At 47.9% G+C, this 14,145-nt stretch overlaps 1 protein-coding gene across 1 annotated transcript in view; it reads right to left on the reverse strand.

The window, feature by feature from the left end:
* Positions 1–14,145, reverse strand: part of Coro2b (coronin 2B) — a 111,654-nt gene that overhangs the window by 26,852 nt on the left and 70,657 nt on the right. Inside the window, exon 3 of the mRNA XM_028780308.1 lies at positions 259–375. Coding sequence (XP_028636141.1) covers positions 259–375 — 117 coding nt within the window. The remainder of the gene's footprint in view (positions 1–258; positions 376–14,145) is intronic.

Raw genomic sequence — 14,145 nt, forward strand, 5'->3', positions numbered from 1 at the left:
GTTTTTGGTTCGAATTCTCACCTACAAAGCAACACTTCCAAACTCAGTCAACCACTGAAGCATGGGGTGTGTCCAGCAAAGATTCTCCCCCTCGGTCCCCTCCCGACCCTTGTCCTCTCTATTCTGGGACTGGTTGGAGGAGGGAGAGGATGAGGACAAGGCTGAGAAGAGAGAGTAGTGTGTGTAGAGGCTCTCTAGGGGAAGCAGGGAGGTGTGAGCTCAGGGTCATTCCTGGGGACCACCCATTGGTCAGCTCACCGAAGTGTCCTCGGAGCAAGAGGCGATAATGTTGTCAATGAAGGGGTTCCATTTGATGTCCAGCACACTGCCTTGATGACCGCATACCTTGGGGTAGTTTGGCTCGATTCTGCCTGTCTGTAAAGGAGAGACAAATCATTAGTTTGGTGCCCCCGTTCAGAGCGGCTCAGAAAGGGAAGATCTTTGCCCAGACTCCTCTGCTAGGATGGGCTCCCCAGGCCCTTTACTTCCTTTCTGTGACCCGATGGAAAGTCCTAGGCTGTTTTGACAGCTGTGACTCAGCCAGCGGGTGTTTTTTCTCAGCAGGCTGGAGCCACAGGCAAGGCCTTGAACATTCCTGGGCTCTGATAAAGGTGTCAAGACTATTACCCAGAACAGGGGGTAAGAAGCCCTGCCTCCTCCATTCCTGAGCCCAAATTCCTTAAAGTCTCAAGTAGGCTCTACCAGCCCCCTTACTGGTGGGAGGGGACACTTGAAGGTCAGCTATAGTCCTCAGTAAGCCAATGTAATCAGTGCTTGAACCCTGTCACTTGCAATGTTTCTTTCTTTAGAATCCCAGGTGACTGGGAAATACATTGAAGGTGCTCTCTGGTGGGAATTATATTTTTTGGATTGTATGCACGGTGTGTGTGTGTATGTATGTATGTATGTGTGTGTTTTAGGTTGGAGGTCAGAGGTCAACCTCGGGAGTTCCTCAGAAGCCATCCATCTTATCTTTAGAGACAGAGTCTCTCACTGTGACATGGGGCTCACCAACTGATCTAGACTGGCAGGCCACCCAGTTCCAGGGATCCTCTGATAGCTTTCCTCCAATCACTGGGGTTGTAAACATTACTGCTGTGTTCTCCTGTGGGTTCTGGGGACTAGACTCTGATGCTTGCACTGTTACAGGAGTGAATCATCTCAGCAGCCCCACTGATGTCATCTTTTGTTCTAGCTTACTTTTATACGTGTGGCTCTGTTCCACATGTGTGCCCTCAGCAGCTGGAGGAGTGTGTCAGATCCCCTGGAATGGGGTTAGAGACAGTTGTGAACCACCGTATAGGTTCTGGGAATCGAACCTGGTTGGAAGAGCAGCCAGTGCTCTTCGCCATCTGTCCACCATCTTTTGTTTTATCAGGACAAGCTTTCAACTCTTAAGTTAGTCTGTGGACCCAGCGGGCCTAGAATTCCTGGAGCTCTCTCTAATAGCCATCCAAGGGCTGGGACGACAGGTGTGCACCACCACACACACAGTTTGGTCCTAGGTGGGGTCCCAGTGCTCCGTGCAATCCAGGCAGACGCTCCACCAGCCAAGCGACCCCCAGCCCTAGACTGTGATTTTTAAGCTGAGCCATAAATGACCCCAGGATCTACTAAGGCTGGACGCTGATGACAGCTCTCACAACAAACTGAACTCAACGTGAGGAAACGAAGGCCCAGAAAGGCTCATTAATGGCCGAGAATCAAACAGCTAAGAGTGAGGCTGAGATTTTTTGGTGTGATTCTTCCAGGCATGCCCTTTGAACCTTGTTGTTCCTAGCCAGTGTCCCTCCCCCAGTTCCCCTTAACTTGGCAGGCTGGATCTTGGCTGCCTGCAGTGCCCCCCCCCCCCTCCTCCCCCCTCCCCCCCCCCTCCCCCACCCCCAGGCACTCCTCACAGCTCATCTTAAAGCTGCACTTGAGTTTTTGCTTAGCAAAGCTGTCTGCGTTAAGCTTCTGGCACCCAGCCCAGCCCAGGCCACTCTGAGAGGCACTGAGGCTGGTCAATAGCTAGCTATCAGGAACACCGGGCTAGGAGTCCATGGGGGATGTGCTGGCCCTGGAAGGAAGGGTCAGCCACATCCTTGGACCCTGTGTGGAGTGAGGAGAGACTAGGGCCATGCTCTGGGTAGGGAATAAGACTTTTACTTATTTTTTTTTAATTTGTGTGTGTGTGTGTGTGTGTGTGTGTGTGTTTGGTGTGTTTGAATGTGTATTCCCCAGTAGGCATGGAGAGGTCAGAGGACAAATATGGGGAGTTTTACCTCTACATGAATTCTTGGGTCAGCAGACTTCTGTTGTGGGGCAAGCACCTTTGCCTGCTGGGCCACTTTACCATTTTTTAAGACTTGTTTGTCTTAAATACAGGCTCTCACGTGGCTCAGGCTAGCACTGAAATTGATACCTACGGTTAACTTTGAACTTCTGCTCCTCTTGCTTCCAGCTCCAGAGTGCTAGAACTACAGGCATGTACTACCGCGTGAAGGTTACACCCTGGTGCATGCTAGGCTAAACACCCTACCAACAGAGCTACAGTCCCAGTCCCCAAGAAGACTCTTAGTAGGACACAGTTGGGAAAATGTAATAGACACAAATAATTTTGTATACACAGTGAAACAGTTAAGATGTGATGAATTACTTGGGAGGCAGAGGCAGGCAGATTTCTGAGTTCGAGGCCAGCCTGGTCTACAGAGTGAGTTCCAGGACCGCTAGAACTACATACACTGAGAAACGCTGTCTTGAAAAACAAAACAAAACAAAAAAAAGATGTGATGAATTTTTAATACTCTGTACACCTCAGCTTCTATTATAATTTATTTAATTGTAAGTTAATGTGATTTAATTTTTAATAAAGGCTGTATTTAACAGCTGGCTTTAAAAATTTCATAGAAACTTAGCCGTGGGCTCTCGTAGAGAGGATACACTGACAACAACACACCACTCCTAGTGTTACTAAGACTATTTACATCTTTGACATAAAGACGAAATAACCAGTCAGATGCTTGACAGACATTCTAAAGTTATATATATATACACACACATATATATACATATATATAGTATATATTATATATATATATCATCTGGAAGACAGAGGCAGGAGGATCAAAGTTTGGTGCAAGCCTGGGGCTATACAGATAGACACTAAGTAAATAAATGAATAAGCAAACAAACAAAGTAGCTAATCCATTTCCCGCAGGGGCTATGAGTACAGAGAGGATCCTCATCTGTCTGTTTTCAAGCCTGGCAGCAGGCTGCTATCCGCTTCCTCCTTCTAACACTTAATGCCAACCCTCCCCTCAATAGTTCTCATTCTGACACCAGGGTGGACAGAGACTATTGATACATATTAATATAATCAAATCTGAGCCTGGAAAATGGCTTAACTGGTACAGCGCTTTCAGACCTGAGGACCTGAGCTTGTGTCTGTGACCCCCAGTAAAAGCCAGGTTACAGTGGCCCTCATTTATAACCTTGAAAGTACAGAGACGGGGCAGATCCCTGGGGTTTGATAGCCAGCTAGTCTAGCTGAATTGGCAAGCTCCAGGTTTCGTGAAAGATCTCTCAAAAACTTAAAGTGTTTAAGTGGTTAAGGAGGACATTCTGTACTGACCTCTGGCCTCTACCCACATACACATGTGTGTATACATGCACACTTGTATACACACAGACACAGAAACAGACACACACACACACAGAGTCACACACAGACATACACACACACACACACACACACACACAGACATACACACAGAGACACAGTCACACACAGTCAGTGTGGCCAACCCACACTGTCGCTGGGGCTTATGAACAGAGCAACCCCTCACCTGTCTGTTTTCAAAGTGGCTCCTAGCTGCTGTCCAATGCCTCCTTCTCATACTTAATACAAGTCCCTCACCAATATTGTTGCAAACTCTAACACAGACTGCGACTATTAGTATATCTTACCAAATATGATCAGATTTAAATCTCAGGACAATTCCATTTTACAGCCAAGAAAACAAGTCTGGATTGCTCCTGAGTGTGGTCAGGGTTTTCCAGTGTGACATATCAGAATGACTTGCAGGCTTGTATTTCTTGTGGCGCATGGGCTGCAAGCATCCCAGGAGAGCTATGAATACATCCCAACATATTTGTAGATGCAATGTTATATTGTAGTGTCAAAAGCTTGACCAGCCCTGATAGATGGCCAGTGCACACAAAAGTCCCTGTGGTGGGTTCCTTGGGGTTTGGAATGTAAGATGCCATCTGGTCCTTGAGCCTCCCAGGGCTTCAGCTTCCACGGCACCAGACAGGGACTTAGTATAGGATGGATGGGGAGGGATCTTGGGGAGAGAGGAATACAGCTTAGGACTTGCTTGCATGGGAATTCATTCTACATGGGGGGATCGCTTTCCTGGAGGCAAAATCACTCCAATACTTTTACTTAATTAAAAAAAAAAAACCTAAGAATTGAAAAGATGGCTCAGAGATTAAGAACACTGGCTGCTCTTCCAGAAGTCCTGAGTTCAATTCTCAGCCACTACATGGTGGTTCACATCCATCTGTAATGGAATCTAATTTCCTCTTCTGGCGTGCATGAAGAAAGAGTATATATATATCAAACAAATAGATCTTTTGTTTTGTTTTGTTTTGTTTTTCGAGACAGAGTTTCTCTGTGTAGCCCTGGATGTCCTGGAACTCACTCTGTAGACCAGGCTGGCCTCAAACTCAGAAATCCACCTGTCTCTGCCTCCCAAGTGCTGGGATTTGTGCGCCACCACTGCCCAGCACAAATACATCTTTTTAAAAGTACTTTTATGTATTTAGCGAGTGAGGAAGGGCATGCATGTACATGTATGAGAGTAAGCATGCCATAGTGCCCATGTGGAGGTCAGAGGAAAACTTACAGGAGTCAATTCTCTTCTTCCACCATATGAGTCCTGGGGTCAAGCCCAGATCACCAGGCTTGACGGTAAGTACCTTTACACACTGAGACATCTTACTGGTCCTGTATTTTATTTTGCAGACAGGGCCTCAAGTAGCCTAACAGGTCAGACTCAAATTCATTTTGTAGCTAACCTTGAAGTGATCTTCCCTCCTCTACCTCCAGAATTCTGGGATTCCAGGCATGTGTCACTGTGCCCAGCTTCTGTGGTACTAGGGCTTCGTGCTTGCTAAGACAGTGTTCCACCACTGAACCGTATCCCCTTCCCCCTCAGCAGACATTTAACAGGTTTATGACCCTTGGTTAACAGTTGTACTTTAGGAATTTACTTCAGAGTAATCCATTGAGAGGTACACCGAGACATCATTCCTGAATTGTTCCCCTCCCCCCAAAGCCCTGCATAGAGAGATCACAGCATGCCGATTTCACAGCATTGGATCTGAGGAACATTTATCAGTATGAGGATTGCTAAACTGTGTTCTATACACGAAATGATCGTCATTACTAGAAACCATACAATCTGTAAGAAAGCATATCACAATGTTCATCATGAGTATTCCTAATCATTGAGTATTAGTAGTGTCTTGTGCTAGCTAGGGTTTAGGCGGTTTTGTCTTGACACAAGCCAGAGTCATCAGAGAGGAGGGAGCCTCAGTTGAGAAAATACCTCCATAAAGGGCTGCAGGCAGTCCTGTAGGACATTTTCTTAATTAGTGATTGATGTGGGTGGTGCCATCCCTGGGCTGGTGGTCCTGGGGTCTATAAGAAAGCAGGTTGAGCAAGCCATGAGGAACAAGCCAGCAAGCAGCACCCCTTCATGGCCTCTGCATCAGCTGCTGCCTCCAGGTTTCTGCCCTGCTTGAGATCCTGCCCTCTCTGCTTTTGAAGGTGAACTGTTTTACAGAACTCTGAGTGAAACAGACAGACCCTTTCCTTCTCAAGCTGTTTGGTCATGGCATTGCCCTGCAGCAATAGTAACCTTGACGAAGATAATAGTAAACATTTAATTAATTTTGAAACTTTTAAAAAGGAGTTATTTTTATTTATGCATCTCTGTGTGCTGTGTGCCTGTCTGCCACACGTGTGTGCATACGTGCGAAGGCCACAAGAAGGTCTTGGCTCTCCCTTGGAGCAGGAGTAATAGATTGTGAGCCCCAGCTATGCTCCGGGAGCAGAACTGAAAAAAAAATGAAATTTTTTTTTTTTTGTGTGTGTGATAGAATCAAGGCTATGTGTATGCTAGGCAAATGCTATCTTGTTGAGATGGATACACTCTTGATCCCAATATTTAACATTTTAATTTAAAAGATAGACTTTTTTCCCTCAAATTTCAAACATTTCTTTGTGTGTGCCAAACAATCTGAGCTACACCCCACAGCTCCATGGTTATCACACAGGACTCACGTTTGATTCCCAGCACCCATGTGGAAGCTCACCATAGTTTGTAACTCCAATTCCAGGTGATGAGATGTCCGTTTATGGCCTCCTTGGGCATCAGACACACATGCAGGCAAAACACCCACACCCATTTTAAAAGAAGAGGAGGATGGTAAGAAACAAACAGATGTTACAGAAGGGCTGGGATATAGTAAAGAGAGAATAACACTTGTTTAATCCTGATATGACCATGGGCTGAAACTGAGGTCAGCCTGACCCCCAGACATGTGACACGTATTTACAGGAACTTCTGCTGACGTCCATTGTTCTGCTTCTGTAACAACAAGGGCTTCTGCTCTCCCACCAAACAGAAATACCATAGTGACACAATTGTGCCATGTTCTTATTAAAAGTTCATATTATGTCTTGAATGCTGCTGAGGTTGTGGTTTTTACCTTTGTATAACCCCTGCTCACTCAGCTCAGGCCACCTCTGGACGTAGTCACAGGAGTGTGTGCCCTGGCTGGGTCTCTGTGGCTCAATAGAAGCTTCAAATTCATAAAGAGCTCATCCTGGTCCGTGTTCCACCCCAGCATCACATAAAACCAGGAGTAGTCCTGTAATCCTAGCACTCGGGAGGTGGAGGCAGGAAGATCACAAGCTCAAAGTCATCCTCAGCTACGTAAGGAGTTTGGGGCTAACCTAGGGTACATGAGGTCCTGTGTAAGAGAGAGGGGGGGGAAGGGAGGAGAGAGAAAAGGAAGGAAGGAAGGAAGGAAGAAAGGAAGGAAGGAAGGAAGGAAGGAAGGAAGGAAGGAAGGAAGGAAGGAAGGCAGACCCAAAGTTTGGATCAGTGCAGACAGCTCCTAAGGAAATGGGGTAGAGTCTGTTATCACCTCAATTATCCATGCTTTTGGAACATCGATGTATTTTCTCCCTGTGAGTTCACTGGAAGAACAAAGATCCTATGAATTGAAAGTGGTGTGTGTGCCCATGTATTTGCCTGTGTTGTCCATGTATGTGTGTGCCTTCGAATGGGTATGAAATACAGGTGTGTGGTGTGTATGTCCATGTGTCTGTGTATGTGTGTGTCTGTGTTGCTCATGTATATGTCCGTGTATGTGTGTGCCTGTATGTACATGAGTGTAGCATGTACTGGCAGTCACAGCCAGGCTCTGGAAAGTTCTGAAATACAATGACTCTGGGGTGCAGTCATCCCACAAGCTGCAGGGAATATGGTGAGTGTCCTGGGTTCTGTCCAGTATTCCTCTGAGGCCAATGAATGGGCATGGGTGGTAGTGGGGGCTTGGGTTAGGTTCTTTCAAAACCTCCTGCACCTTGGCCCTGGCTTTCTGGAACTTTCCATGCTGCAGAGCTGAATTTTACCAAAGAAGCAAATACCTTTCTACCAGGAGAATCAGCTGAGGGCAAAGTCCTTCACTGAGCAGGGAACATAGGACTTCCACGCAGACCCCAGCCTTTACTGTCTAGGTGACCTTGTACACAGCCCTCTCTCTGGGCTTGCCAGACTGCCTTGCCGCTCCATGGAGCAGGGTACACTGACAACCCAAGTGCTCCCTTCCAATGTCCTGGGACAGAGCTCGGGCATCTCCAAGTCTGATGTTGGAAAGACGATGGTAGAACAGCTGTAACCAGGCAAAAGATGACAGGGATCTGGACAAAATGATTTATAGACATTATTTTATGTAGTCTTTGTAATAACTCCATGAAGTCCTTCCAGCCCTCCTGTGAGGTCCTGCTTTAACTAATTAATTAGTTAGTTAGTTAGTTAGTTAGTTAGTTAGTTGTGTGTGTGTGTGGGGGGGAGACTTATGTCTGTCTCATGGTACACGTGTGGAGCCCAGAGGACAACCTGTAGGAGAAGTCAGCTGTCTCCCTTCACTGTATGGATCCTGGGGCTGGAACTTAGGTCATTAGGCTTGGTGGCAAGTGTCTTTACCTGCTGAACTATTTCACCAGCCCCCTGTTTAATTTATTATTGTTGTTATTTGTAGTATTAGTATGTATATACAATATGCATGTGTTGAGGTCAAAGGGCAATGGCTGGTTCTCTTCTTCCACCTTTAGGTGGGTCCCAGGGATTGAACTCAGCTCAGGGTCATCAGGTATGCATAGGAAGAGCGTTAGCAGCTGAGCTGGCTCTCCAGCCCCATACCCTGTTTTATGGATGAGAAAACTGAACCCTAGAAAGACAGTTGTCTCAGGGGAGGCATATGGGAGGCAGGAGCTACAGCTTGCACCTGATCCCGTCACATCCCAGAACGCTTTGCTGCACTGACTCCTGGCCATGTTGAAGGTGAGGCATCAGGGAAGGATCTCCAACATCAGAAGAACTTCTACTCTCTCCCTTTCTCACCTTCTGTTCCCCTCTTTCTTACGCTTCTGAACCTTTGCTACTTTTTAGCATCCCCTGGGAAGTTTCCAGAATCCCCCATACCTACCCATAGAGCTTGACAATGCTACTGCTCTATCTAGGGGTGGGGGGCTGAACTCCTGTGTCTTTGAAATATTTCTATTATTCCCTTGGGATACCATGTTTGGAAACCACTACCCTATGTTCCCTTGGGGCCTGGATTCCCCATACAGGAAGGCATCTGAGACTTTCCTACAGGGACAATGCCGCTGTCAGCCTTATCCATAGAGGTAGTGTGGGGCATGGATAGGATAAGGGATTGGGGTGTGCAACCCCCAAACATGATGAAACATCAACCTACTTGAAATTCAATACCACAGATGGGAAGAACAAACTGATGTTGGTGACAGGCCACAGAAGGGTTGTCCCCTGTGAGTCATAAGCTTCAATTTGAGTAACATCTGTAGGGACTCCCTTTTCTAACACTTCCCTCTTCTGTGTGCTGTCTCTTAGTCCCAAGGCACTGCATGGACTGTTATATACGCAGCTCTCTTCTGGAGGGAAACTAGTTGTGGTGGTTTGAATATACTCGGCCCATGAGAAGTGGCACTATTAGGAAGTGTGGCCTTGTTGGAGTGGGCGTGGCCTTGTTGGAGGAAGTGTGTCACTGTGGAGGTGGGGCTTTGAGGTCTCATACATATGCTCAAGTCTGGCCAGTGTGATCCAGAGCCTTCTTCTGGCTGCCTGCAGAAGATAGTTTGCTCCTGGCTGGCTTCAGATTAAGATGTCAAACCCTTGACACCTCCAGCACCATGCCTGCAGGATGCAGTGCTTTCCACCATGATGACAATGAAAAACCTCTGAAACTATAAGCCAGCCCCAATTAAATGTTTGCCTTTATAAGAGTTGCCTTGGTCATGGTGTCTCTTCACAGCAATAAAACCCTAAGATACTAGTATAGAGGATTTCATTATGGATGGGGGAGGGGAGGGGGGTGGGGGGGAGGGGGAAGGGAGGCTGTTCTTCCTCTCTCTAAAGCCTGCTGTGGAGGTCAGGTGCCTTGTGCCTCAGGCCTGTGTCCTCTGGTGTCTTTTTCCCAAATTAGGTTTGTTCATCCCTCAACACCTCCCCAATCTTATCTCCATGAATATTGCCTAGAGGTGACTTGCTAAATCTGGGAACTCCTTAGTCTACCTGGCAGTGACAGAGCCAGGAAGAGTTCCAACAGGTTGAGATCATTAAACACTACTCTGGAGTGGGAGGGCATCTCATGTTCCTGCACCCAAGGGCCCTTCATCCAAGGTGCCAGTTACAGCCCCACCCTAGATGATCCAGCCTTAGCTCTGGAGAACACACTCACTTCTCCTGACTCCAGGAAGGAGAGGTACTGGGATCACCTCTTGGTCCTTGGTCCCAGGAAGTATCTGTTGAGGGCCCTCAAAATGGACAAGAGGTTTCCCAAGACTTTGTAGCAGAATGTGTATGTGAGTATGTGTCAGGAAGAGGCTGCTGGCTCACTGGGGCCCAAGGATTCCTGCTGCTGCAAACCTCAGAGCACATGCTATCTTTGCTATGTGCTGGTTACTAGCCCTTTTCATGAAGTCCTGTGCTAAAATCTAAGACAGTAGGAATCCTCCACACAGACCAAGCTGGGAAGACCTGTGGAGAAGAGAATGTGCTTTCGGGGGACAACCTAGCAGGGGGGTCTGAGCCCCTTCATTGCCGTTCCCTGTCTATCAGATGAGGAAGGCAAAGAACCAGAGAACTGAAGTACAGAGCTCCGTGTCTTGCTGAGAGAAGTGTTTGTGTACTGGGCAGGGGGGCAGGAAAACGGAGGGCAAGCAAGATATGTAAGACAGAGGCAGGTGGACACCTAAGCTGCAGGAAACCTTGTACCTCCTGATGACTGGATCTGTTTATAAAAGCAAAACACAGAGTGGCAGTCAAGACCAGAGAGGAAGACCCGGCTCAGACTGCTGAGGAATTTCAGCCCTGGGAAGGAACCTGACCTTTACAAGCAATGGGAGCCTTGGATCGCTCCATGAAGGGGGAATACATGCAGAAGTTACCATGAAGTTATCCGTATTCTTGGGGAACCCAGGAGTTTAAGGGAGGGCAGGGGGCACCGACCCCAGGAGCAGGCCTTCAAGACACCAATAGCTTTGCACCCACGTCGTTGAGGTTCTCTCCGCCATCCAGCACTGTTGGGGTCCCCTCCCCCAGCTTTTCAGCTAGCCATTTTCCAAGCTGTTCTTCCACAGGAGTGGACAGCTAGGGAGCTGAGCTCTGCAACAATATCACTGACAACTTTTACACACATCTTCCCAAATCCCTTTTTCTCCCTGGAGAAATTAAGGCCCAGGAAAGCTCTGAGGTACGTTTGATGTCACCAAGCCAGCTCACCTGAAGGATCATCTCCAGATTCTTTTCTATTCCTGTCTACCTGGCAGAGTTGAGTTAACCTCCAGGAAGGGGTCCTCTGTCACCTGTTCTCCAGCAGGACAGGTAGACACCTTCTCCTCCATGTGACAGATAAGAGAAACCTGAGGCTCAGGGCCAGCAACCGACCACCTTGTTCAAGGTCATACAACACCACTGAGCAGGTGGCACCAATACTAGACCCTGCCTGGGACTTGGCCTCTGGGGAATAAGCTGTACAAGAAGATCTTGGTGCCCTGAGCTGATGAAACCACTCCCTTTTGGCTCAAGGCCTCCCATGTGGTAGGTGGGAAAACAGCAGAGGAGAGCAAGTTTCCCACATCTAACCTCAGCACTGACTCTTTTCACGCAGGCAGACAGTCAAGCACAGAACACTGGCTATTGGGAATGTTTAAGAAGTGGCAGCAGACATCTGGAAGCTCACAGGCCTGGTGGTGAAAGCTTCGTATCATGTGGTTTGCAGTGAGGAGAAAGAAAGTTTCTGGTTCAGGCCAGAGAAAGAGAAGGAAATGGAGGCCCCAGCCACGGGCTTGTCAGCACCGGCCGTAGAACTGGGCTCAACATAAAGACATGGGATGCTGGACACAGTCCAGACGACTGTGGACTGAGCTCTAGGGACTTTGGGGACTTTTAATTTCTTGCCCCAAACAGGCTGACATCTGGGAAGAAGGAGATCTGAGAAAATGCCTCCACTTACTGGCCTGTGGGGCATTTTCTAATTAGAGATTGCTGTGGAGGACCCTGCACTGTGTGTGGTGCCACCCTTGGGCAGGTGGTCCTGGGGTATATAAGAATGCAGGCTGAGGAAGCTAGGATCTCAGGCATGCTGAGTTTTTTCCCCTAGACAGTGTGCTTGTTTCAGAGGGAGCGTTCCACTGAGAAAGACCTAGGCAGAAACGCAGCGTGGTTAACCCCAGGCAGTAGAACCAGAGAGCCACACCCAGTCTTGAGTAAGACCTGGCATCTGTGGTACAGAGGCATCTTCGAGGGCCTGCCAGCCCTTCTGTGTTATTGCCCATCCATAGATCTTTTCTTCCACAACTCAACAGAGCCAGGCAAGGGAGAGGAGAAGAGCTGGTGGCCATAAATGCTTCCTGTCACATATACCCTGCTCAGTTTGTCTAGCATAGTCACTGGCTAGCCCACTTGACACTCAGGACCATTGCCAAGTCACTGTCACAGTTTGGACAACAGCAGCAAGTGACAAGGACCCCAGGTTTTCCTCTTATCCCTGTGGCTCCATGACTGGGTATCACTGTCTGAGTTTTTGCCTTTTGGTTTCAGGGTGAAAAGCAAAGGTAGCTTAAAAAAAGGACCACCAGTCTGGGAGAAATCGTCACCCTGGGCCTTCTGCCTCCACCAGACCGGCCTGTGGGGCATTTTCTTAATTAGAGGTTGATGTGGGAGGACCCTGCACTGTGGATGGTGGCGCCCAGCTGGTATGTATATATGTATGTATATATATTTACACACCTATACATATATGTACATATATATGCACATATACTTATATACATGTATATGTGTGTACATATACTTACATATCTATATTATATATATACACATATACATACATACATACATACACACACACATATATATACATATACCTATACATATACATATATGTATAGTTAGACATTTTATTTAGTGAGCATAGGGTCACTAAATAAACACACATAGACATCAGAAGACAACTTTTAGGAGTCAGTTTTTTCCTTCCACCAAGTTGGTTCCAGGGATTGAACTCAGGTCTTCAGATTTAGTCTTCAGACTCACTGAGCTGCCTTTGCAGCACTCCAGCTGGCTGGCTTCTAAATTGTTGACAGAGTTCTCAGTGGGACAGACCTTCTGTTTGTAATTGAGACTTTCACCATGCACTACACCCAGCATCTGTTGTAGAATACACACCCACTTTTATGACAGATGCGAGTCAGGAATCTTCCACTTCCTGATTTCCAGGACACTTTTACTCTTCAGCTGACTTAACCCAATGCCCCATGCCCTGTGGCCACCTTGGGGGTTCTACTACAGGTGTGTACCACCACATCCAGTTTATGTGGTGCTGGGTATTGGTCCGAGGGCTTTGTGCCTGTGAAGCAAGTATTCTACCAACTGATGTACGTCTCCATCCCCCAGATAAGTCTGGGAGATGCCCAGAGTCCTGGCCTCAGCAGCTTTCCTGAAAGCTCCTGCCTGCGCTGCCTCTGCACCATCTGTAGAATTGCTGTGTGCGGGGTAACTTCTGAGGTCTGACTTTCTCAGCTCATGGGGTTTAGGGCACCTTGAGGAACTCCCGAGGGTGGGGGTGCCATGTCTAAGGAAGGTAAGGAGAGCGGCATCAGTCCAGGGAGAGAGGATTAAGACGACATGGTCCTGCGGGCACAGATGTATAAAACATCTGTGGCCACCTACATGCCCACTGGCTGTGGGTCTCAGGCAAGAGCATTTGAAACCCATCACCAGGGTTCCTATGTACTGACCACTCAGAGGCAGCCACAGGCTCTGGGGTGTTAGAGTCCAGTCCTGCCTCTGATGGGTGTGGAACAGCCAGGAACAGCAGAGCCAGCCAGAAGTGAGGCAGCTATCCCAGGTACTGGAGCTAACCCTTACCCTCCTGCCTCAGAACTGCCTTTAACCAGTGTCCCGACGACTGAAGGCGACTGTGGAAAGGGAGCAGAGGATGAGAAGGAGGTGGGGGAGGGGCCGGCTCAGCTCTAGCTCTGCTCCCCCACCCTAGATGCTGAGACTCCATGAACATGGCAACTGCGTTCAGCTTGGAAGTCTGGGACACACTCAGCATGTGCGCTCTCTCTCTCTCTGTCTCTGTCTCTCTCTCTCTTTCACACACACACACACACACACACACACACTGGATCAGAATTACACACTCAGCATTCTCTCTCTCTCTCTCTCTCTCTCTCTCTCACACACACACACACACACACACACACACTGGATCAGAATGACACACTCAGCATTCTCTCTCTCTCTCTCACACACACACACACACACACACACACACACA

Source organism: Grammomys surdaster, unplaced genomic scaffold (genome assembly GCF_004785775.1).
Source record: "Grammomys surdaster isolate TR1022 unplaced genomic scaffold, NIH_TR_1.0 368, whole genome shotgun sequence".
In the NCBI taxonomy this organism is placed as follows: Eukaryota; Metazoa; Chordata; class Mammalia; order Rodentia; family Muridae; genus Grammomys; species Grammomys surdaster.